At 35.6% G+C, this 25528-nt stretch overlaps 1 protein-coding gene across 1 annotated transcript in view; it reads left to right on the forward strand.

Annotated features, from left to right (window-relative positions):
* Positions 1-21536, forward strand: part of PTPRD (protein tyrosine phosphatase receptor type D) — a 297658-nt gene extending 276122 nt beyond the window's left edge. Inside the window, exons 25-31 of the mRNA XM_065661688.1 lie at positions 3079-3364; positions 3838-4016; positions 5242-5368; positions 6302-6427; positions 10832-10986; positions 15165-15300; positions 17678-21536. Of these exons, the coding sequence (XP_065517760.1) occupies positions 3079-3364; positions 3838-4016; positions 5242-5368; positions 6302-6427; positions 10832-10986; positions 15165-15300; positions 17678-17746 (1078 nt within the window). The 3' untranslated portion in view covers positions 17747-21536. The remainder of the gene's footprint in view (positions 1-3078; positions 3365-3837; positions 4017-5241; positions 5369-6301; positions 6428-10831; positions 10987-15164; positions 15301-17677) is intronic.
* Positions 21537-25528: the final 3992 nt, after the last annotated feature.

The following is a 25528-nucleotide window of genomic DNA, read 5'->3' on the forward strand; positions in this document are numbered from 1 at the left end:
GAGAAACATGATAAAGATAGGAGAGTGTCTTGCTTTTGTATAGGAAGCTGCTGGAGTTTGAAGTTTGAAGGCATGTGGGGGCAAAAAGGAACGAAGTTAAAATATTCATAGCACTGGTTCAATTTTTACCTGGAAACCAAAAAGGTAAAGTTGTAGACACATTGTTCATTCATAATTGGCAAAGTTGGAATGTCCTGAACACTTCATTCTTGCTGGGTAAAATAATCTGTAGAGGAGTTCATCAGGAGCCAGCTGGATCCAAATGCCTCAATAAATGTAATGTGTCAGTCCCTCCAACCTTATGATAACATTGGTGCTTAGTAATGTTCTCTGGTCTGGTATCATGGTCTTCACCACCTCTGTATAAGCCTGTAAACTAGTAATTCTGAAAAAATATCGTATACCATTATAAACACAGTTCTGAAACATTAATTTGTTAATACATGGTAGGAAAGAGAACCATGTTCTAAACTGCTGAGAACATCTGCACTGTCAAACCTTCTTATTTCTCACTTGCCTAGACTAGTTAGGCTCATAAAAACTGAATGCGAAGAGGTATTGTTTGAGGAATGGTTTAAAATATTATATAAACCAGTCTGAGACACAAATGTGTGCTACTTATGATTTCTTTGCAATCACGGGAAAAAAAAAAAGCAATAGTTGAGTTTTTCCTCATGATTATTACCAACATTAAGGTCACTAACATCTCCTGGAATGCAGAGTTTTTATTATACAGGGCAAATGAATTTCCATTTAGCTAGGATAGCCATCATTTAAATTGTGTATTTTCTTTCTCTGCAACTCCCATTGATCAATATCATTGACTGATAAGTTTTCTTAAGCTTAAAATATCGACTAATTCTTGTCCAAGTGGCACCTAAGAAAGCTGAGATTGATGTATTTGGTGTGTTAGCAGAAGTCCTCAGCTGTTTGAAGGGGATTTGCTTCTAGGAAGAGAAACTGGTGGGAAGAATACATGATTAACAATAAGAAAATATGGAATCATAGAAACCAAACTTAGGTTTTGTGAGACTAAAACATCTTTCTGCTCTGTACTTATTTCTAACTTGGTTGTAAGTAAATGCAGTTTTCTGGTAACTGGCAAACATTCTTAAAGAATCATGCAAGAAATAAAGGTTACCCTTAATTACTGATTTCAGAATGGACCTATGATTTTTAATATCTCGTGAAGATATACAAACAGTGAGAAGATCTTGGGGTTTATATAATTGCTGTCTAGGAGCTAGGTTATTTTTTTCTTTATATCTCTTTCTAACAAATGGCAGGTTTTGGTGTTCTTGAATATCCTTAGCTTGGATAATATCAGTATGTTGACGGTTTATAAACTTTTGCTTGCTATACTTTCATGTACTGCATTTCATGCCATTAACTAAAAACAGCATTTAGAAGACCAGAAACTATGATTTATTGTCACAGACATGATCTGATCCCAAATATAAAAATGATCTACAAAAACCTTTGACAGTTGTTCTTTATATAGCTGTATGTATACTAATAGTTGTAACAAAACTTCATAAAATTCAGTCATGTACTTGTAAAAAGACAGTCATCCATCTGAAGACTTCATTCAATACAGTTATGCCCAAACAGCTCCATGAAAGAATCCTGTAGATATATTTGCATATTCAGACCTTCAGCATATTTTCTTAGCTTCTGTATTCTTTTTCATATTCCTTCTACATCATTCCCATTCAGTTATGCCAAATGTGTAATAACAGATCATGTGTGACTAATAGTAATCACATAAAGGTGAAAACTTTAAGTCTCTTTTTCCTCTCCTTATTGCATAACTTTGTCCTCAGGAGTTACTAAAGGTAGCCCATGCAAGCAACAGACAATACCTTAAAGACAGGCAGGAAATGACTGAAAATTTTTGGAAGCCTGACACATTTTGGCAGCATGTATCATAAAAATAAACTGCTGCTAAGAAGGTCTGTTACTGGGACAGGCTTAATTCTCTTCGATCCAACTGAATATTTCATCATCAAGGTTTATTCTTGTGCCAAGCTCATGGTAGCTTACCTATGTCTTCTTCTATCCTCAAGTCCTACAAGGAGGGGAAGCAACTTTCTCGCTCAGAGTTGTTCCTGAGGAGTCTCCTACTGTTCAGAAAGCTAAGAAGTAGTATTTTTTTTGGCCTCATGAGGATTGATGTGACTTCACTCACCTCCTGTCTGAAACCAACAACTGACCTAACTCAGAACCTGTGAGGAAGCACTAACTTTGCCTCTGTCTGAAAAATACTGCTCACCCAGTCTTGACATTAATTCAATGCTGTGATTTCAAGCTTTGTCTTTGAGCATATTTTAGCACTTTTATAATATGTCCTTTGAAATAAGGTAATGACTGAGTGTCCTGGTCCAGGTTCTGGTAATTCCAGATCTTTCTTACATTTTCCTAGAGATGCTATACAGACGTTGAAGTGGCCAGCTGAGAATTTCCCCAACCTACAGCTAGCATAGCTAAGTAGTTATGTCTTTGCACTGCAGAGAGTAACAGTATGGCCTGGCTAAGTGAAGGAGCAGAGGACAGAACAAACTGTGTGAATAGTTGGAGGCTGACAGAGTTGGGAGAGGGATACAAAGTTTACCTCCAAAGTACCATAGAAATATGTAAGACTCCATTTCTGTAACATTATCGTTGGTCAATCAGTTTACTTATGTAAACAGACTAGCAACAACAGCATGTTTAATGAGTTACAAATCATGCTATAAATAAAGCTTGAATTCGTAGAGGATTCATCATCACAGTAATTCCTGTTTTTAAGAACGTATGTTTCTAGAACATGTTGCAATGTGTTTATTTATTAAGCCTGAAACTGCAAGATGCAAAGATCTCGTATAAAAGCATTCCACATTCTCAACTGCTTATAATGGGTGCTAAAGGAGTTTACTTATTTCAGGGTGACAATCTCTTTCATAAAAACTGATGTTCACATTCAGAAAAATGTGCTATTCAAATCAGTGTTGCAAAACTTTAAAATTTGAATGCCATAATAGTAAACATAATGCATGAAATAGTTCTTCATATTTTTCCTCCTGTGTTCATTTCTTTTAGTGCTGGAGTCGGCAGGACTGGCTGTTTCATTGTGATAGATGCCATGTTAGAGAGAATAAAGCATGAAAAGACTGTAGATATTTATGGCCACGTAACTCTAATGAGAGCGCAGAGGAATTACATGGTTCAAACTGAGGACCAATACATCTTTATCCACGATGCACTGCTAGAAGCAGTGACATGTGGAAATACCGAAGTGCCAGCCAGAAACCTGTATGCATATATCCAGAAGCTGACACAGATAGAAACAGGAGAGAATGTCACAGGAATGGAACTGGAATTTAAGGTACTGGGATTTTATATTGTGGGAAGCCAAACCAAATGGTGTAACACTTAATGCTGCCCTGTCCTCCACCAGTTGTTTCCAGTAATCAAAATATAAGATATCAGCAGGCTAAAATTTTAAATTAGGGAGACAGTCCCTTGTGAAATGTACAACTCCATCCCCAGTGTCCAGACAAGAACCATTCATTGAGGGTGGTTTAACCCTGCTGTTTCTTCATTGTTTGTATAGCTTGAAATGTGTGTTTGTGTAATGGTTTAATACTCAGATTTGTCCATATGTATTAATGGAGCAGACATTAAACTTTTATAAGGTGTTAAAATAAGCTTTGCAAATATTTAGGTAATGCAATAGAACATGGAAAAATAAGCATCTGAAATTATTCATTAATTGATATTAGCAGACATCATGAAATGTGATAGTGTGATTTATTTTTGTTATACCTGTCCTTAATTATTTTAATTTATTTTCAACAGCGTCTTGCTAGCTCTAAGGCTCACACTTCAAGATTCATCAGTGCCAATCTTCCATGTAATAAATTCAAAAATCGCCTTGTCAATATTATGCCATATGAGTCTACAAGGGTATGCTTGCAACCAATCCGAGGAGTAGAAGGCTCTGACTATATTAATGCCAGTTTCATTGATGGATACAGGTATTTACGTTGATGTGTTCTCATGTAGGCTGTTTTAAAAGTTTACAAATTATATATCTAATTTTATTGCAAATAACAAAATCTAGTATTGAATTTTATTTTTTATTATCTATGCATGCCATGGTTGACTGGGAGGTTTTTTTAAATATTAATGAAAGGTTTAGATTTTCACCCATACAATACAGGGAAATTCTGTAAATATCATAGAGTCTTAAACACTATATTTTTACCTACCTTTAAACCACTGAGAGCTCCCAATATGTTTTGCATGCTGAACTTTACTGAGATTTTAAGTATATTCATGATTGTAACATCTGTATTTTCACTGTTATTGGTTTAAAGAGATACATAGAAATAGCATATAGGAGATGATACACTCTTTGTGTCAAGGTGATAACCTGTGAACTTGGAACACTGATTAAGACTGGACCTAGCTGCCGAAAGCATTTTATACATAAATAGTTGCACAGCTTAGGAGCATCTTCATAACAGCACAGAGGAATATACCCTTAGCTGACTTAAGCAGCAGCTAGAAAAAGGCATGAAAGAGAAACAGTTTAGTTTCCGTAAGGCAGTTTAGGTGTACCTGGGTATCTGCAGAGGTCATTTGCTGAGCCTCAGGTCATAATTGGAAACAGCCTTCATCTTCACTGTCGCCTACAAAGGTGTTTCTGTTGTTTGAAAGAAGCAAGACGACATTAAGTGGTCATCTTATAAAGCTGCTGATCCAGAGGCTTTGATGAACTTGGTGGTAGCTTCTACTAGTAGGATATTTAGGTCTGGAAATGCAGTGCGCTCCATTCCTGAATTTCCTTCCTTACTTTTGCTGGAGGCATCAGACTGTTGAAAAGGAGTTCATAAAGAAACTGATGCTATAATTCCTAAACTTAATAGATTGTTAGACAGTTATTTCTACAAAATGAACCAACAAAACTGTGTAAGTGGTTTTTACAGCATACAAAATTGGGCTATTAGAGTTGCAATAAAATTTTAATAATAATGATAAAGACATATATCATAATATTAGCAGAGTAATTTCCCTCTTGAAGTTCTAAAAATAAAAAGTCACAGTTTGATTAAACAATCATAACAAGATTTTAATGTACTTATTTTTAATAGTATATAAATTTTTCCTCTAGATAATGTTTACATATAAACAGAACATGTGTATCAATTCACTTTTTTGATTAAAATATTACTCTTAATTTATTTTTTTTCAACATAGGCAACAAAAAGCTTATATAGCTACACAGGGTCCCTTAGCAGAAACAACTGAAGACTTCTGGAGAATGCTCTGGGAGCATAATTCTACAATTGTGGTCATGCTCACTAAGCTACGAGAAATGGGCAGAGTGAGTAGTGCTGTAATATTCCTTTCCTACAATGTTATATTGATTTTTTATTAAAATATTTCTTTGTTGTTTGAATGTCTGAAGAGTAAGGTGAGGATTTAAGTTCCTTCTTTTTAAGTATCGGTGGCATTGGTTGGTCACCAGATGTAAGGTTTTCTAATTTGTAGGTGTAGTAAAATAGAGAAGCTAGAGAAGGCATTTTGTTGTGGGGTACACTGAGATTCAGCAGCTGAGTTTGCATGTTGATATTCATGGTATGCAGAGAGCATTGCTGTCTATTTAAAATCAAAAATTTCTTATTTGGAAACTCCACTTTTGCAGCATCTGTTTAACGATGGTAGAAGAAAGTGTAGTACAAGATCTGAATGTCTTATGTGTGTTCACAGCACTGAACTTTAAAGTTTCAGCATCCAGTTTACAGTCCTAAACTCATTCAAGTGCTGCATTACGTAATGGAGAGAATGAAGCAGTTTACTATCTGGACAGGATTACATCAAGATGAAGCCAGTATGTGATAAGTGAAATCTGAGTCAGGCCATGTATCAAGGGAATAGAGATGATTCGAGACATGGCTAGTGGTTGCAGACTGAGGCCAGGGGGACTTGCTTCAACAGGGAAGAAGAAAGAAAACTGAAGATGGCCTCAAGATTTAAATTCCATTCTGTACGGAAAATCAGGCTAGTGATAGCCCTTGTCAGTGATAAATAATGGAACTGAGCAGAAGTATAAACAGGTTCGGGTGTACAGTCATCAGAAAGATCAAATTTATTCTAGGTATGGATCTTCATGTTTGCAGTAAGACAAAATTCATGTTCTTGTCACTAATGGCTCTTTCCATGAGTATTGCACTTACCTCGGTGAAAAAGGTTTTATACCAGTTTATAGTAGTGGTCTCAAACAAAAGGAAATGTATTTTGCTTCCTTATTTTGTAGGAAAAATGCCACCAGTACTGGCCTGCAGAGCGCTCAGCCAGATATCAGTATTTTGTGGTAGATCCAATGGCAGAGTACAACATGCCACAGTATATTCTGAGGGAATTCAAGGTTACAGATGCAAGGGTAAGTTAATAGAGCATTACACTAGTTCACAGAGGTTTAAAAGATAATGTCAAGCTCTCTCTTTTACTCTCCCTTTCTTTTTATAATTATTATTAGAAAAACCCTAGGGGTACACTTTCTACAAGATTGTGTAAGAACAATTGACTTTACTCAGATCTAACATCTAGGAAGCACAGCTTTGTAGAGTCCTGAAGAACTATTTGTGCCAAAATGCATTAGATGATTTGAGGACCATTTTCCTTTTTTTCCTTATTTTTCCTTTGATCATTTTTGGGAGCAATTTTTTGTCACTTACAGCTGTAAAAATGTTGTTTTGCACCACCCTCTAGTCTGAGTGAGTATGAAGGTTAATACGCTGAGATTTAAAAACTGCACAGCAAATAGCATTTGTAAGAAAAGCTTGACAAGCTTTGCACATTATAATTTGATTTTTGCCATAGCATATTTTCAACACTCGTGTATATCTTCAGACTAGATATGTGCAGCTGTGACCCTAGCATCCTCATTTTCATACTGTATTTCTTATCCAAATTCTTGAATTCAAAACTAAGAACTGATCTAAGATTAAATATACATAAATTTTAAATATATATTTGGCATTTCTCAGGCTTGTGGTTTGTAGGACTTTAGTCTGCATGGAAAGAAAAATTACTGACAGCCTCCATTTCTGTAAAAGCTGTAGAATACTATTTATTCAAGTAAAATAGCAGGATGTACTGTCCAGGAATGAGTGATTACTGGGAGCTGCCAGCCAGCATCCGCAACAGTAGGCTTTCTCATAGTTAGCTAGACTGCTGCTTTTAATGTAAGCTTCAAGCAAAATTAGGTACTACTGACAATTAATTAGACAGTACAGTCAGTAACTGAGTCAGCATATGAATGTTTTAATTTAGCAAATGAGACTTAGGTGAGTGTATTTTGGAAGAAACTGTAGACAAACTTAATCTGACTTCCATTCTGTCTGAAGCCTAGTAAGGATCACATGATCCTTATATCACTTATATCTTCTCTAACCTTAACCTATTTGTACTTAACAAAAGTGGAGGTGAACAGCCTCCTAACATCGGTCTTTAGCCACACTTGTAAGCGTAGCAGTCAAAGTCAGTTCCACGACAACTGTGCTGACAGTTTTCACAGATCATTTATAAAAAATCTGTTCCATCTCAAGCTGGAAGAGCTCTTATGTGACATAGTTCACCAAGCTCAGATCACAAAATAACAATGATAGCAAAAAGATACAGATGTAGTTGAAGTATCTCCAAACAGTATGTATTTCCAAAAAGTTCTTTCAAGAGTTTATAGAACTAGGGTATTTACAAAAGTCTGTTTACTTATCGCTAGAAAACCAGTAAAAATTCTGAAAGAGTCGAATAACTTATTTTGCCAGAAATCATTTTTTTGGACCTGATATTAGTACACTTACTTTAAAAAGCAAACATCCACCTTCACAGTGGCTGTTGCAGTGTTTTACCATCACATATCATTGCTTCTTAAATCTTAAAAATGTCTTTACATTCATGGGCCAAATTTTGTTAAACAATGCACTGGCAAGCTGACAGGGCCATCTTACATTTTCTAGATGTGCTGGGAGACTATAGCTCCTCCCAGAGTTAATTGAAGCAGTGGGTTCTACTTATAAAAATGTACATTATAGTTTTTTTGTAGTTAGGCTTTTATGCCTCTTACACCCAGTAATTGAGCCCATCTAGCTAAATTGTTGCACCAGAGTAAATGCTGCAGTGGTTACAACCAGCCTCTCCCCCTCTTACCTCAAAACCCATCCATAATGTTAGAATACCAACCATGTTCTGGCAGAGCCAAGCAGGCAAATTATTCACCAGGGACAAGAAAAGAAGCACACTGCCTTTGAGGTGTCAGCAGCAAGTTTTGATGTGGAACTCTCTGTTGTTTCTGAAACAAAGCTGTGAATTTTTGTAAGGTGAAACTGACCTCTGTAACTGTTTCCGTCTATGGCTTCTGACTGCTTTACACTCACTTTCTCTGTAAATTCCAAGGTCCGTATGTTGGGGCAGTCTCATTTTAGTCTAAAATATTAATAATAACTGTTATTATAAATTCTACAGCCTCATCAAAAGACAATTGAATATCCTTTGTGATGACCAAGAAGAAATCCAAGTCATCAGCCAATCAGTAGGATGATACATTGAAAGCACTCTGCTCCACAGGGAATCTCAAAGTTCATGTTTTCATAACTAACTGTACAAACTGTCACAAGTAAAGATTTTAATAAAATTCTGCATTTATATTTGGGCTGCTATTGACAAGCATCTCATTAAAAGAAAGGAGTGCTGATTATGATGTCAATAGCAGAGGGAACTGTGTAAGAAACTGCAGATCAGTTCCCAGCATGTTTTTATGGTACTCTACCATTAGACTAAGTTTACTTCTGTGCTCATTAAATTGCATTAAATAATAGAAAATATTGCCATTAAAACTAGATCAGAATAGTTTTCACAGACTTGCACTGGATTATTGACTTATTACGATCATGAAATATACCAACACAATTGATATAGACACACCTGAAAAATAAATATTTACCATCAAATCTATTTTGCACATAGAAATTTGTGGTGTTCCCAATGACAATGTAGACAGTAAAGCAGCATCTTTCTTATCTTTTCTATGTCTCAGAAGTTACTGTTATTCTAGCGTAATTCCTGTCAGGGTCAGAACTTGCTGAAGAGTTTCTATCTCCTTAACCAGCATGTTGAACTGAGTCAGTCTTACTGTTTTCTTTACTTCAGAAGAATGTGATGTTATTTTTAAGGGAAGCAACCTATTGTTTTGTCTTACTGATTAATCAATGTCATGCCCAAGGCCATCTGAAGGACGTAATTTCATTCTGTCTTTGGGGAAAATGGGATCACAGGGACCATTTTGAGAGAAGTCTGCATTAACAAAATGCCATTTTCACAGAAAATATTTAGTTCTTTTTCTTGATGCCCACAAGAAGTAAAATTGGATAAATGTTTTAGAACTTTTTTTTTAAGTATTTAATTAATTAATTAAGTGGGCAAAAACTGAATTGTCTCAGTGAGCTAGTGGGAATATAAGAGGTAGTGAGTCCAAGAAATAAGTCAGAGAAGTGTATATGTGTCTTCTTACGGAGCAGTGTCTGGCGCACATACACCTATTGTCTATTTTCCTTACTCATCTGAGACTTGGGAGGCAAAAACCCACAATACCAGAGTAAACATAAAAGCTTTGGTTATATTTAAAATCTCTTCTATTTCCTGTCAAAGGTCTGTAATAGCTAAGTGCTTGTGGTGGAGTAAAAATTAAAAAGTAAATAGTTTTCTTGCCTACACCATAACTTGTTGCTTTTTGGGTGGATCTCCTGTAATAATTTCATTTTTTCAAGAGCTTCACTTAGACCATTTTGAAGCCATGGCAAGATGGGTGCTTAGGAAACATGTCCAGAGGCACTAGTTCGCATTAGTAACTCATGTGCTCATGCTTGTATGCCCATGCTTTTAATTTTAGGTGTGCAGTTTGATAGTGTCGAAATCATCAAGAACAAAGCTTGAAAACTCAGAACAAATTTACTTAATCCATTTGTACTTTATTTTCTCTATTTATGTGTCCTGACCATTTGCACATTTAATAGGCATACAGCAGAAGTTGGCATTTAATACTTTCAATGCCTTCATTATGAAAATAACCATGCTTCAGTGTCCTGCAGTTTTAAACAATCTTTTTAGTATTCCTAACCAAAGCGAATTAACAGCTTCAGCCAACTTGTTTTGAGAGAGGAAGCCCTTCTTCCGATTTTGTACTGAGTCCAAGCTGTTAGTGAATTAAATTACAGTGATTGAGGGGAAGTGGATGGTTTTATAAACAGCTGGCTTGTCTTGACCCATCTTACTCCAGGGTTATGTCCACCTCATAGAAAGTACCATACTACTAAAGATATCTGCAGAGTGTAGTTGCTAAATGAGTCTCATCAGTCTCATTCCTGCCATGCACTAAATGGGCATATGTAGGGAATGGAGAGTCAGACTGGATGCCTTATTCTACATGTCCTGTATGTAAAGGATTTGCAGTATATACGAATCAAAACATAACTTACTAAAAACATGGTGAGATTGTTATGTCTTTAGTCTCAGATATGTTTTTTAAACAGGAAGAATATCAGAAAACTCTCCTATCCAGTGCAGAACAGAATCAATGAAATATTGTTATGGAAGCTGCACTTCTGGACCGATGTGTCCAAAGCACAAGCCAGTACTGTGATTAAAGGAGTCTTCAAAAACGTGATCCTAGCCATTCCCACCTCTTCTCAATGTCCTTTGTTTGTGATTGTCTTTTCGGTTGTTGGCTGACTGACTTTCAGCCCTGGAACATGGTTTTGGGGTACATTACTTGCGTCTTTTGTTAAAGGATGGCCAGTCCCGAACAGTGAGGCAGTTCCAGTTCACTGACTGGCCAGAACAAGGAGTGCCAAAGTCTGGAGAAGGATTTATTGACTTCATAGGCCAAGTTCATAAGACAAAAGAGCAATTTGGTCAGGACGGACCAATATCTGTTCATTGCAGGTAAGTAAACAAAGCCTCAAAACAACTCATCTGCAGATTTATTTTTGTTTCTAATTTGATTGCTGATTGCTTTATAGTTGTATATGTAAATAGAATTTCATAGTGAGCCATCAGAAAATGCAATAAAATAGATATATAAAGGAACACATAGGACTGCTTTGCAAAACAGGAACTGTTCTGTGATATTCAATTTATACACAAAAGATTCTTCTAAAATATATGAATATATAATTTTTTCTTCACTTAAAATAGTCTCTAGTGCAGGGTATAAACAACCTGGTCAATGCAAGACACAGAAAGCAGTAGAAGAGCCTTATCACAAGGTTTTGTATCTGGTTTTTTTGTTTGTTTTTTTTAAAGTAAAGCTGTTGTATTGGAGGGAATTACTACCTGTAAACAAGCTAGTTTCACTTCAGTAGCACATTCATAGCAATCAAGATGAGATAAATAAAAATGGTATCTTGCTCAAGAAAGGGAATGGAATAGAAAGCAATGTTTAGAGACACTTCCTATCAAAAAATCACTGAGGCTTGGATTGGTGAGCTCTAACATCAGAATTTAATGCCAGTTTTTTGATACGATGACTTCTGTTAGTTCTTTTACAATTGATATGCTGATGAAAAACAGCTTGCAAGGTGTGTAATCCAGGGTGGGCCATTTTAATATTCTTGTGGGTTTTTTTTTTTTTCTCTACAGTAATCGGAGTCTATAGCAGATGGCCAAAAATAATATCTTTATCATCTCTCTCTTATTTAATAAATTGTTATCTATAAATTCCATTAGGATATTAGGTACTCATTTTTGTAACACTGAATTATTTTTGGTAGATGAAATCTTTTTTATTTATATAACAGAGATGCAACATACTGATACAGATTCCAAGTTCTTCCTGCAAGCCAAGTGGTGACCTAGTACTTCACATGAAGACAAAATGAACAAGTTTGCTGGAGCATGTGAATGTACAGAGGGAGAGGGATTCTGGTCCTTCCAAAGCCTGGAACGACCAGAAACTGTTAAAACACAAGTGTATTTTGACAAAGTTCCGTATGCCCCCTAATTTGAAAGACTGACAAAAAATATATATGTTGGGCTACTTGAATCCTATTTTTTTGTGTGTACCTCAAAATTTTTATGGCCTGCTAAGGAGAACAGCATTGCAGAACAGTGTTCGGGATTCATTTGGAAGGGGAAGATGAAGGACAACTGTGACAAGAACAAGCCTTATTCTTACTGACATTAATGAGTTTTGAGAGCAGAGGAGTAATAAGCAATATTTATGCCTTTATGCAGACATACATAAGAAGGCAAAGTGATTGTATTCTTCCAAGTTCTTTGTACCATGCAAACTTGTCTGCTTGTGACTGCAATGAAATACTGCTTTCAGTAGGTTATATCTCCCTTTCAAATGGGTGTGATCTTTCATGCTGAAATTATGGTGACTTCTGCAATTGACTTTGATAGAAACAAAGTCAAATCCAGTATAATTCATCATAGTTTGGTCTTTAAAGGTCTTATCATCGTTGTAATGACAATTTAGAGATTGGTGATGTGAATTGGCTTTACTAATGTTAGTCAACTTACATAAATAGGAAATGTCCCTAGTAAATTAGTAAGTTTATTTGTTTCTTTCAGGAAGCATAAGATCCTCGGTACCTGCCCTTCCTAATCTTTGTGGAATTACAGTAATAATGTCTTCAGTTTGTGCCATGATGCATTTTTAAGGATTTTTCCTGTAAAGAGAAATTCTTCAAATGACAAACTCCCCTAGTGCCACTTTCCTGTGGTTTCCTTCCCACTCTACACATTTTTTACAAATTTCCTTTCTGTTATATAGTAAACCCCTGCCACCCACAATTTTAAAATGTTCTCCTTTTCTGTCATTTTTACAAATAGATCAGTGTGTCACAATTTAAAAATATCTAACCTCATCAGACAGTTAATTAAAAAATAGGTGAAAGAGCATCTACCCTGAAGCTAAATTTTCACTTCAATCAATTTTGGATATTTTATTCCATCTTTTAGCTGGTGAGTAAGAAAGACCACCCTTTCCCAGCATGCATTCAAGATTACTTTTCAATAAACTTTTCTCTCACAAAAACATTCCTTATGGCTCACTAAAGCGTCCTAGCTTTGGTTTCTAACTGTTTAAACTTCAGTGATTCATACTATAAAATGAAATAGTGCCTTCAGCACTTTCTGAATTCAGGATCTTTAAAAACTATGTTGCATTGCTCCGTTAAATGTTGTGGTAGAACTGAGTTTGGTCTTTGGCTTGGAAATCAGCTGATCATTTTGCTGTTAGTAATGTGGACTTCCATCACTCTTCAGAAATCCTAAGCATCTTCTAAAAGGAATTTGTACAATGCTAAAATATGCTTGCCAGTTTCAGGGGAGCAGGGTCGGTTTCCTACAGACTTTAACAAAATACTACATTTGATGGATTTGCAAGCACTGAGATCTTTCTGTATTTGTCTGCATTCGTCATTAAATGGCTTCTCCAGATACTTTCTGATTTCTTATGAACCCAAGACAGCAGAACATTTCCCTCCTTTTGCTGAATTTTTAAAGAGTTTTGAGTAGTTTTTTTAAAGTGATTAACTAAAGCGTGAGGCTAGAAGTCCTCACACAAAGCTGGAAAACTACACCTGTTTTTTTCATATCTTTGAACTATGGAACAGGAGCAGGAAGTGGCAATCTGCTATCACTTGCTAGTTGCTTTCTCAGCTGCTTGGCTTAGATCACACTGCTGTCAGGCTTAGATCACACGAAGTCCAGCCAGGTTCTAGTGCTGTTTTTTCCAGTAGTTTTTTCAGTATGTTTCTTAGACATTAGCTTTCTAATTTACCGTGTCAGGGAAAGGAGACCTTACACTCTACTCTTCAGTTGCTCTAGGTGTCCAGAACCATTGTCATCACATATAGGTAAACCAGCACTGTCAGCATAATATTTTGTTGCATTGTATCTCAACTGTCCTTTGGCTTCAGCTCTCCAAAGGCACACAGGTTATGCAAAACTGCTAAATCTAATCACATACATTTAATAGCCCTACAAGTACGCTGGTCTAGACCAAAAACTAAAATACCATCAGACAATTTGGACATTCAATTTCCGCGCTAGTCTTATGAATTCACTGGATCTCTGTCATAGTCCGTGTCAATGTTCAGAGTTCTTCAGTCTTTCCCAGCTGTTCATGTTCTTCACTATCCTGTCTGCTGAATAGATCTTATAAATCTCCAGCTTCCCAAGTCTATTTCACTGGAGAAAACCTTATGAAATTATTAGCATCCACAGTGAGATGTTGGGGTGCTTAATTTCCACCCATAGAAGTTCAGACTTGGGAAATCTTTTTTTTTCTGTGTAGTTAGTTGTCTCTTTGTCCAAGTGTTGTCCTCATGAATAAGTAATTGTTTAATTTCAATAGCTGATAACTATTGGTGCTATTGGTTACAGGAATTTCTATCTGTTCCTGGGGGTATTTAGCTAATAACAGAAACCCAAGCCAGAACAGAACACAAACAAGTCATATATTCAAAGAAGATATTTCACATTTTCGTAGACAGACACAGTTTACATATATCAGTAGTGGAAAGCTAAATATCCACACCCCCAGACTTTAATAAAAGCTGTGTCTTAAGGGATTTGTGTATTTATTACTTCAATTGTAATGTGTATAAACAATTTCAACATTAATTGAAAATCCATCAACTGTTTCTAACTCAAAGTAGAAGATAACACACTGAAGATGTATAAAAGACAGCATATATGTGAATGAGGTAAAGTAAAGCATGTAAAATACATTTTGGCTTCTTTTACTTTTGTCAATTCCAGCTTAAGTTATTGGCAACAAACATTCTTATTTTCCTTCACCATGACTGATTGCTGTATATCTAGATGAATAAACTAAGTCACTTTGCAGTGAAGACTGGAGAGTCAGGAAGTACTTAGTAGCAAGTGAAGTTTGTTTGAGCATAGTTATTCTTCCCAATGCAATGTGGTAGTTTGCTGTGGAATTTTGCTTAGTGAGCTTTTTCGCATATAGAAATCTGTACACATGTGGTGTGTTCTAACCACAGATGATTTAACAGCCAAGCAGCCAATTCTTTCAGCATTAACTATCAATTAACATTCCTTTTTTTCTTTTCTTTTTTTTTTCTTTTTTCCTTCTTTCATTGCAACAGTGCGGGTGTTGGAAGGACTGGAGTATTCATAACCCTGAGCATTGTGTTAGAAAGAATGAGATATGAAGGTGTTGTAGATATCTTCCAGACTGTCAAAATGTTAAGGACACAGCGGCCAGCCATGGTACAGACAGAGGTGAGCAAAACAGTGTCTATATACAATGTTGATGAAAAAGAGGGGATATTCCCACAGCCAAAGAATGCACACGTAAGAGACTGTACATACATTTGTATCTTAAGTGACTGTATGACTACAGTCTAAAACCTGCCATAAAGGTACTGCAAGGACTACTTCCTGTTAAAGCAGTAGATACTCCAGGCTGTGGAAGAATACGACCATGTCAGTAGTGGATCCTAAACTGTGGTACTTAAGGAAAACAATATTTTTATAAGCATTACCTATTTTTATTTGAACCTTTGTTTCCTGACAGAAATGTGTGGTAATAAAGAAGGAGGTAAATTATGTCTGCAGGAGGATCCACTGTTTGTTTTTTGTTTGGTTTTTTTTTGTTGCGGGAGCAAAGTGGTGTTCGCAGCTTCAGACTGACACCATTATTTAAATGGTTTTCTTACTTTGTGTCATCAAGTAAGTGGCTTTTTGGTCTGAAAATTATAATGGTAAACTCAACATTCAAGAAAACCATAGTGTAAGTAATTTCTATGCTAACAAGAGTGCCTTAGAAAAATAAGGAAAGGATTAAGCAGTATCAATTGATTTTTGGTGACTGAATGCTTGGAACTGCGTCATGTCATGAAGAATACTTAAACATTTCCAGTTGTGCTTAATGTCTACTTAAATTTCTGAATAGGATGCTTGAATTAAGCCAAAGCAAATAGGTTAGGAAACCAAGCAGAAGGATGGGAGAAGGGAAACATTTTAGGTCATACATTAATTAAGTATGATTTGATTGACACTAGCCTTTAGATGACAGTCTGTGAAATCTAAAATGGTTCCCCACATTTTGCCATTTTCTACAAGAAAATTAAACTTGCTGTATGAAAGATGGGTAGTCTTTCAAGAAGCCAGCATCATAAAATAAAGTATATGAAAAATAAAGATACTTATTTTTAATCTTGTCAGTTAGCCAAGTAAATCACTATGACCAAACTGAAGAGTTAATTCCATTTCTTTTCAATTACCATCATACTTCTGGGTAAGCGAAATGAAAAATGACTGCTTTCCATTAGTTTTGTTCCAAGAAATAACTACAGTATACAGAAAATCTATGCTACTTGAACCCTACCTGACAGAGTTCAGCTACACAATATATTCTCTCTCCTCCTACTTCGACTTATCAGCACGTGCTACCTTTCATCCCCCTGCTGAAAATAGAAGTGTTGTGTACTGATTTCTTTCAGGATGCTGTGGAAAACAGTCTGTCATTTGGTAATATAAACTGACAGGAAATCTAATCCTTACTAAACAAAGCACTTGAATTCCACGTGGACCACACATACACTTAAAATTTATGCATATATCTAATGCATTCAACACTGTTCCAACAGGAAGCAGAAAAGAACTATTAGCGATCACGTCACTACATTGACGCAAATATCCAATGTGTTTCATGGTCTCCGAAAGAATTTTAATTATGATCTTAACAAGTATGACCCTTGTGGGGTTACCACATAGCACTTTCAGATAAATAACCAGGGCTTCATGATATTTTGGGTGGATTTCAGAGGCAATTTCTTTTCAGTTTTTTTCTTTTTTAATACTTAAACCCTAAATGGCAGTTGGAAATGAGTACACAGAAGTGCCATTTTAGCATGCAGTATTACATAAATGTGCAAAAGGACTGCTGGTGGGGGTTAGAATAGCACAAAATGCCAAGTGCTGAATTCACCAGGGGTGTAAGCAAATCTCTTACCACACTGAACTTTTCTCTGCTTCTACGTGTAGGTTGAAATGCAATCTGTTTCATGTCAATAAGGTGTCTTAGCTGTGTATTTCTCTCTTAGGCCTTTTTCTTGACACAGGCTAAGATATCTTCACATGTTCATAAAAGCCTATATTACTGGAAGTTTGGGATTCCATTTGCTTCTTTAACATCATTTTTAACCTGGTGGTTTTCCATACAGCATGCCATTTTAAGGCTGTGGTGAATTTTGCCACTTAGTGCGTTGTATTTGCTATTCAGTTTATTGGATATGTTGCTACCTAAATATGTGGGGGAAAATCATTTTAGCATGCTCCCATAAGAAGAAAGCTTTATGCTGATGTTATATTAATCCAGAAATAACAAACGGTCAGTGTATGGATGTGTAGTCTCTGCACAGAGAGAAGCTGCATTCTGTGAAAAATGTTATTGCATTAAATGAGTGCCTGTCTTCATCTGGTGCAACTGGCTGGTTTTCTGTTGGTGTCAGCAAGAGAGTATTGCTGAACTGCACAAGCCTCTGTGGTGTATTTGTCTGTAGCAGCAAAGTGTTCACTCTTAACTGAAAGAAAATAGAAACCAACCAACAAGCTGGCTTTTTGATGCTTTTGTTGTCTATCTTTCTTTCTCCAGGATCAATACCAGTTCTGCTATCGAGCCGCACTGGAATATCTGGGCAGCTTTGATCACTATGCAACATAAAAGCCCATCGTGGATTTTTATTGCAGGCCCTTTAAGATCCATAGAGCCGCTTCTGAGCCATACAATGTGCTTTAGAAGTACTTCTTAACTCTTAGCTAAGGAGCAATTTTTGGGGATATATAAAATTAATTAAAAAAATAAAAAAAATTAAAAAAAAAGCGGGGATACTTACAACAAAAACAACAACAAAAAAAATCCCAACAACAACAAACTATTCCATGTGGACCAAGAATTCACAGTTTAATAACCTAACCATAATAAAAGAATCCTGACCACTGAGGCGTCTGAAGGATCTCATTTACAGATACCTCAAGGGTTCGACTTTGGTTGAAGTTAAAGGGAAGAGGAAATTAATCAGAAAGAACGATCATCTTGTTCAGGATTTTATGCTGTTGCAAAGAGGAATTTTGAGAACTGCAGTTCAGTGCAGGTCCTGGGTTTTCAAAGAAAGTGGACTCTTTACTTCAACATCACCCCTTCCCATCATACTGCTCATCATAACACTTTAGGGAAAATGTGGGAATGTTTAAAAAGAAAGTCCTTGATTTAGTTTTTTAGTATTGTAAAGATACTGCTGACCTGTGCTTCATTTTTAACTGTGTAAACTTTTTCCTTTTTTTAACAAGAGTTTATCATTCAATGAAGTGAATTAAAGAAAAGGTTGCATAAATTTTAATTTTTTGTTTAAAAACTGTAGAAGTTTTTTTAAGCTGTAGAATTGTAACCTGTAATATTGTGCTGTAGAAATGTTAAACACTTTGAAAATGTGCACATTTTTGTGCAGTCCTATATTTATCTACAGTACCACACTTTTGTTAGATATTACTTTTACAGTTTTGTTGGTTTTTTTTTTGGTTTAAAAAAATATTAATTGTAATCAGTTAAATCAAATTGGGGCTTTTTGGTTTCCTTTGGAATCAACAGGGAGGCGCAAAGTATAAAGATGCTGCTAACACACACACATGCACACACATGCACACCCACACCCTCTCTCTTTATATATATATATATATATATATGTATCTATTTCTGCCTACCTTTGTCTAAATCTCTGTGTAGTTACAGAGATACAGAAAGGTAGATATTCACACACATACATTTCAGTTTTTACATACCTAGATTTATCAAAGCATTAAGACTTTTTTCCAGTATACTGCAATTATATTAAACTACTATTTTATCATCTCTGCATTTCCAAGGTCCATAAACTTCTGTTTCAAAGGGAAGCAAGGAATGCACATCATTGATATTTGACCATCATCTCTATCCCAAATAATATTTCTATCCACATTGGCACTTAAACACACACACACATGCACACATGCACATGCACACACGCACAGAGTATGTGATCTAGGCTTCCAGTGAAGTTCAATATTTGTAACACTATAGTGCAATAAGAAATCATATTATAAAATGTAGGAGGTGTGCATGTGGGAAAGGTCAGTGCATATCCCTTTAGGAGGGGAGAATGTTGTAATATACTAGGTATTAAGATGTTTTAAAACTGTATTCAATAGTATACTGTCTATAGTGTGCTCTATATAATTTACATTTATCATATTTAACAGGGCAAAGCCAAACACACATTGCTCTGTGAAATCAAACGTTTTGTGGCATACAGCATTGGTTGGGGATGCTGGGTTTTATTTTAATTTTACATTTAGAGTGCCTTATATTTGATGCCTATTTTGAATAGCATTTCTTTAGGTTAGCCTTCATTTGTGTTTAGTTCAGTTTGTTCATATCTTTGTTATTTTTTCAAACATTTTAATACATGTATCAGAAAATTTTGAAAATTATGAATTTCCAGTTTCTAATCAAGTATGGATGGTAATAAATGATAACCCGAAACACATAGGTAGTCAAGGCCCTTTATCTTTCCGTATTTCCAACAACAGATGAGCCCACAAATTAAAAATATATTTCTCGTTGGCTTTTCAAACCCACTGTGTCGCTGGTTATAGTGTTATCATTGCAGAGATGTAGCAGTACAATAGCAGTAGTTGACATCATCAGCGCTTTTGCTCTTTAAAAAAAAAAAAAAATAAAAAAATTGGGCCAAGTCCTGCTCATTTGCTTGTGTCAACAGATTGTTAAAGTCAAGCAATTGCTTTCAGTGGGAGGGTTCACGTAAGGCTACCGAGACTGAGCCCACAGAATATACTTGAGAATGACACTAGTTTTCTTCCAGGGAACAAAGAAAATTCTGTGAACAGCACAAAGTACTTTTTGATAATTTTAATAGGATGCCATTTACATTGACCCTGTTTTCCATCATGCCTCCTGCCATTGTCAGTACATGAGTATCAAAGGAATGCTTTCCTTGGGGGTTCAAATAGGAGCATTTTTATGGCTTGTCAGTGTGACCTCAACTTTTCTTCTTCTTCAACTTTTCCCGGTACTAGCAGAAAGGAAAATATGAAAGACCAAACTCCAGCAAGCATTGCATTTGAGTACTTTTGTAAAGGAAAAAAAAATCAAAACAAAAACATAAATATATATATATGGAATAGAAGTATTATAGAAGGCTACCTCAGAGTGAGATTCTGTAACTTACACCTGAAACAGAGAAGAATGTGCACTATATTTCTTTTCTTCTTCCTCCTTGATTTATATTTTAAAATAACTATTGAAGTGCCCAGGTTATGTCGTGTGATCGTGTTCTTCAGCTCAAATGTAGGGGATCAGAAAAACAAGGTAATCAAAAAGCATCACTTTGGAAACATGGACTAGGGAAGATTCTTGCACACTGAATCTGTAAAGGGATCAGTGTGTTCTCCCTAGCAGACTATCATGCAAGCCCCAAAGAAAATGAGGGAGTTAAAAAAAAAGCAGATCCAAATTGTGAGGAAAACTGTTGTACAACTAAATATTCATTTTAGTTATGTTTCTTAGGATAAATGTTAGCATCATTGATGTGCATTCCACTTTTTTTTTTTATATATAGTCATTCTACAATTAATTTGGATAGTGAGCATCTGTGTTTACATACATCATACATTTCCAACCTTAAAATTGGTTTCATCAGCGTAACCAGTACGGTGCTGTTATTTATTGCTGTTTATATGTATAGTTATGTCTAATTTTATAATTAGCTGCAATGGAGAACAAAAACCCACAAAATATACAAAAATTATTTGTACAGAAGTTTAATTTAGCTCTTTTTTAAAAAAAATTGAGTGTTTAGGTAGTAGAGAAAATGGCTGGAGGAAGGAATGGCCCTCTAGGGAGATTTGCACTTTCTATATGTACCTTTGTACTATGCACTGCCCTATTGATTCTACACCCAATAATGTTACAACTTGAACCCATCTGTAAGAAACTGCTTCTAAAATCCACGTATGTGTATCTAAAAGACGCAGAACATGTAAAAAGGAAAAAAAATGCAACTGCTTTTTTTCCTTTTATTCTCTCCTTTTTTTCTTTAGTTTTATTAGTTTTTTTCTTTTTTTTTCTTTTCTCTTTTGTTTTTTTTTTTTTTTTGTGCCCTGATACTCCACAGATATCAGAAGGCTGCAGGTCTCATCATAACCATCTGTTATGTGGCTTTGCCATTCAAGCTTGGAGTGTCTTTACAAAGATAATAAAAAATTGTGTTCTTTGCTCTTGTTTTGGATGCATAGACTAAAAGAAATTTAAAAATTACCTTGTAAAATGGCTTGTTAAAAAAGATACAATTACCTCTAATTAGTAGTACGCGTAAGTGTTTTACAGAATGAAAGGCGTGCTTTTTATTTTCTTACTTCGTTACATTGGTGGCGAAAGAAAGTCTGTATGAAAATCAGTTCTTTGCTGACACAAGTTCCATTTGTTACAAATGAATTCTAATAAAATGTCAGTGTTATGCAGCCCTCGTCTTCTTTCTTAAGCAGTACTTTTGAAATCAAAACTTGTTTGGTTCCTCTTGATGATAAAGGAGTTTAATTGGAACTACAAAGCAGTCATTAATCTTAACTAGCAGCTGGACAGTGGAAAATGCATTCTTAGCTTAGCAAATGTATATCGTCTTCAGCAGGAAATTTTGGGCCAGCACAGGCAAACACTTTGGCATAAATTCCCATAGCTTCATATGAATTTCATTTAAATTATCACACTTTAGATGCTTAAGGAGTTCCCTCTTGTTCTTTAAAAATGTATCATTACACTGAGAAAATAGAATTCTGTCCATTCATAGGTGCAATCCAAAGAGGACAAAGTACACATTTGTGGCAAATTGTGAATTTTTCAGTCCTGTAGAGTTGGCAGGTTCTGGAGTAAATCCTAAGTCACTGGTCAGAATTCAGCTACTGAATTTGTGGCAAGCAGTCATGACAGATTTTTGACTGATGTCTGCTGTGCACTGCATGTGCAGCAAGTGCAAACGTGGGTCTGTGAAGCTGCTGTCTAAATACTGTGCAAGTGTTTTCAAACACTGAAAAAGTTTCAGGTGAACATGCTGAGTGTATTGAGGCAAGTTACAAGAAGCATGTCATGGCAACCTATAGTCAAGGAAACCATAAAAGAGTCTTACTCTTCTTGTGTTGAAAGAGGGCAGGTTCTGTCTCCAGGGTTGCTTTTCAGTAAGGGAACAATGTCTATTAGGGGTTAGTATTAAGTACGTGGTAATAAAGAATTCTCTGTGCTGAATGATGTGAAAAGACATAAAAATTAGACTGCTTTCTAAGAACATGCATTGTTCTTAGCCTAACTACCACAATAATGTGGTGATAATAGTGTAAATGTGAAGCCTTGGTATTCTTATTAATGTTTTTCAACTGACTTCTGGGAATTTTACAATTACTGCTTTGCAGGCTGCTTTTGGCTTGAACTTTTTTTTGCATAGATGGTGCAAGGTGGTATAAAGCTGTTATGTAAGGGTTCCTTTAACTATCTGGATGGCTTTAGATGGTGCCATTTAATGTCATCATTGCCTTCTTTGGACTTATCTGTTCTTTGCATCTAGCATGGGCCAAAGTAAAGTGTGAAAATTAATATTGACGAAAAGATCTGGCTATGTATGGGTTAAGATATTTCAAGTTAATGAGCTTTAACAAAACTAGTTCTAATTCATGCTTCCTTTGCACAGAACAGAATATTTTTATGTCAACGTACTTTGAGATCATAAAATTTAAGAAATGCTGTTGAGATGTAAAATTATCCCATCTCAAGGCAACACAGTAACTACAGACTTTCAAACACAATACCCTTTGTATCTTTCATGCAAACACTTAGACCACATTTCCAGATTTCCGGAATCTAGTTCCCAGAATCTAGAGCAAGAGAGGATTTCCATATGTGGTTTCTATTTCTTCTGCTACTACCCACTTTTCTGAGCCTGCGTGAGCTTAGGACAAAAATGAGCTACTGATAAAGATATAAACAAGGTATTGAAAAAAGTACTGATAAAGAATATATTGAAAGAAGTTATTCACTAACCATAGTGTCCAGAAAAGGTCAGTATCCAACAAATCAGTACCCAGTGAAACCTAAAGAACATTATAGCCACCACTGGTTAAAAAAGGGACAGAAATATGTTCACAGGAATAGCTGAGTCCTTAAGTCCTTACATCTGTTTCGGATGTGAACATGCCTTTTTATTTATTTATTTATTTTCCCAAGATCTTAACCAGCTTTATAAGCAGAATAACCTTTAATTATTTTTCACAGACTATGAAATTTTGTGGAAAACAGCCATCAAATTTGCAGATGTGTAAGCCAACCTATGAGTGATAAATGACTTCCTCGTCCATAAAACAACATGAAAAAAAAAAACCTAACAAACAAAACTAAAAACACCTATCTTGCTTGTGGAGTTGCTGAATTCTATGAAATCACTTTGCATTTTTAAACCTTGAAATTTAACATTTTCAGACAATCAAATTTCAACAATAGCCCAGGATCAAATTGTCCAAAACTTCCATGAAAGGGACCAAATGGTGTCAATATTACTTGCACTGTCTAATAATATCTTTAGCAGTTTCAGAAGTATAAAATACTAGTACTTTTTTTCATTCTGTCATTCTGCATGGGGAAATGAAACTCTGATGAAGTATGAGGCTACATACCTGTAAGAAATTCTTATTTTAAGACCTGTGGCAAATATTTATTTTGTTTTCATTTTATTTAGATTTCTATTTTATTTGTTTATTTTATTTATCCTATTTTATTTTGTTTTATTTTTAAGGAGGGAATATTAATTCTGTGCTTCTGACTGCAACTATTTGGAAAGTTATTTGAAAGTTATTTAATTCAAAAACTGAAAGATTTGAATAATGTAGTTATAGTCAAGAGAATTTTCTCTTTACACTGTCCTGCCTGTTTTAAACAAGATGATTCTGCCCTCCAGTTCTGCTTATGAAGGGTAGCATAGTAGGGTGCAGAATATTTTTCTGTTACTAATGCAATGAGTCAAGATGGGAGGAAACATCTGCCAACTAGCTTTCAGAGGAAAGCAGAATGATAACCTGCAAATGAGACATTGTAATGAATAGAGATCATTTTGCATATAGACTATAAATAGGATGCTTTTGAACCCAAAATGCATTCAGCTTGCTTCTGACAGCAGAAGTCTTTAATATTGTAGCAGGAACAAGCAACCAACCTTTCATTGCCAATAAAAGCAGTTCATTATATATTCAACAGCCTTATTGGATCTAGAATGTAAATCTTTAAAATCAAAACTGCCTGGAAATGCCTTTCCTTCTCTCATACATAAAAACAAGAGAACAGACTGTAAAATTTTCTTCACTGGAAGAAATTATTTGAAAATACATGAGGATTATTATACTTTCGCTCTTCAAAAACCCAGTTTGCTTTAGAAATCTATAAGGTTCTAAAGGATTCGAATGAGCTCAGCATCCTACAGTGATAGGCACTTCGCAAACACACAGCAAGTTCTTGTCCATTCAGCAAAAGAAAAAACATCATCTAGAGGCTGTAGAACATTTCTGAGTTCATGAGGCAAATTGGTGTCATCACTGATTCTAAAGCCAAACCAGCCAGCTAGCACTACCACTGCAAGGTATTGTTCAGACACTGTGGTAATTCAAAGTAAACACACCAAAACCTGCAGAAAATAGTGACTAATGTTGAGTACTGGGTAATCCATTAAACACAGATCTGGCAAAACAGCAATCTTCCACTGACAACAGTAAGACCATGTACTTCTGTTCCACACGCATAAAATGTTTAGCAAGTTAATGCAACATCCTCTCAATGGTACACTCTTCCAAAGAATATTTTGCAAACACTTCACACAAGGTTTCCGCTTGAACTCCTTTTATTCCATTTCCCCTGTAAAAGTTTTGCTATTACCTTTTCATCAAATGCTGATAATTGTTCTTTGACTGTTTCCATTAAGAGTTTAATCCCTGACTTTGTTAGACAATTGGTACCCAACTTACAGTACCATGCAGAAAACTGGAATGAAAGACTATAACATAAACTACTCAGTCTAGAGGGAGCAATATATTTGGCTGCAAAATCATTCTTAGCCATTGTAGAATGAGGTTGCAGAACAGATCTTACATAATGAGTAAGAAACAGAGCAGCCTTTCAGAATGATGAAGTAGAGCTTTCTGTTGGATAAAGAAGGGGGAAAACATGGACTTCTATTTAATTCTAATACAGGTATGGGAAATAACATAATATTCCAAGCCATACTTTGGGGGTGGGTTGAGTTAGGTTGGTCAGGGGGGTTTGCATTTCAGGTGGTTTGGGTTTTTTTTTAAACACAGTATTTGTTTTTACTGACAATCAGTAACAACAAGAAGTGTTTTTTTTTTGGCTGGGATGGAGTTT

This window comes from Lathamus discolor, chromosome Z (assembly GCF_037157495.1).
Source record: "Lathamus discolor isolate bLatDis1 chromosome Z, bLatDis1.hap1, whole genome shotgun sequence".
NCBI classification, from domain to species: Eukaryota; Metazoa; Chordata; class Aves; order Psittaciformes; family Psittacidae; genus Lathamus; species Lathamus discolor.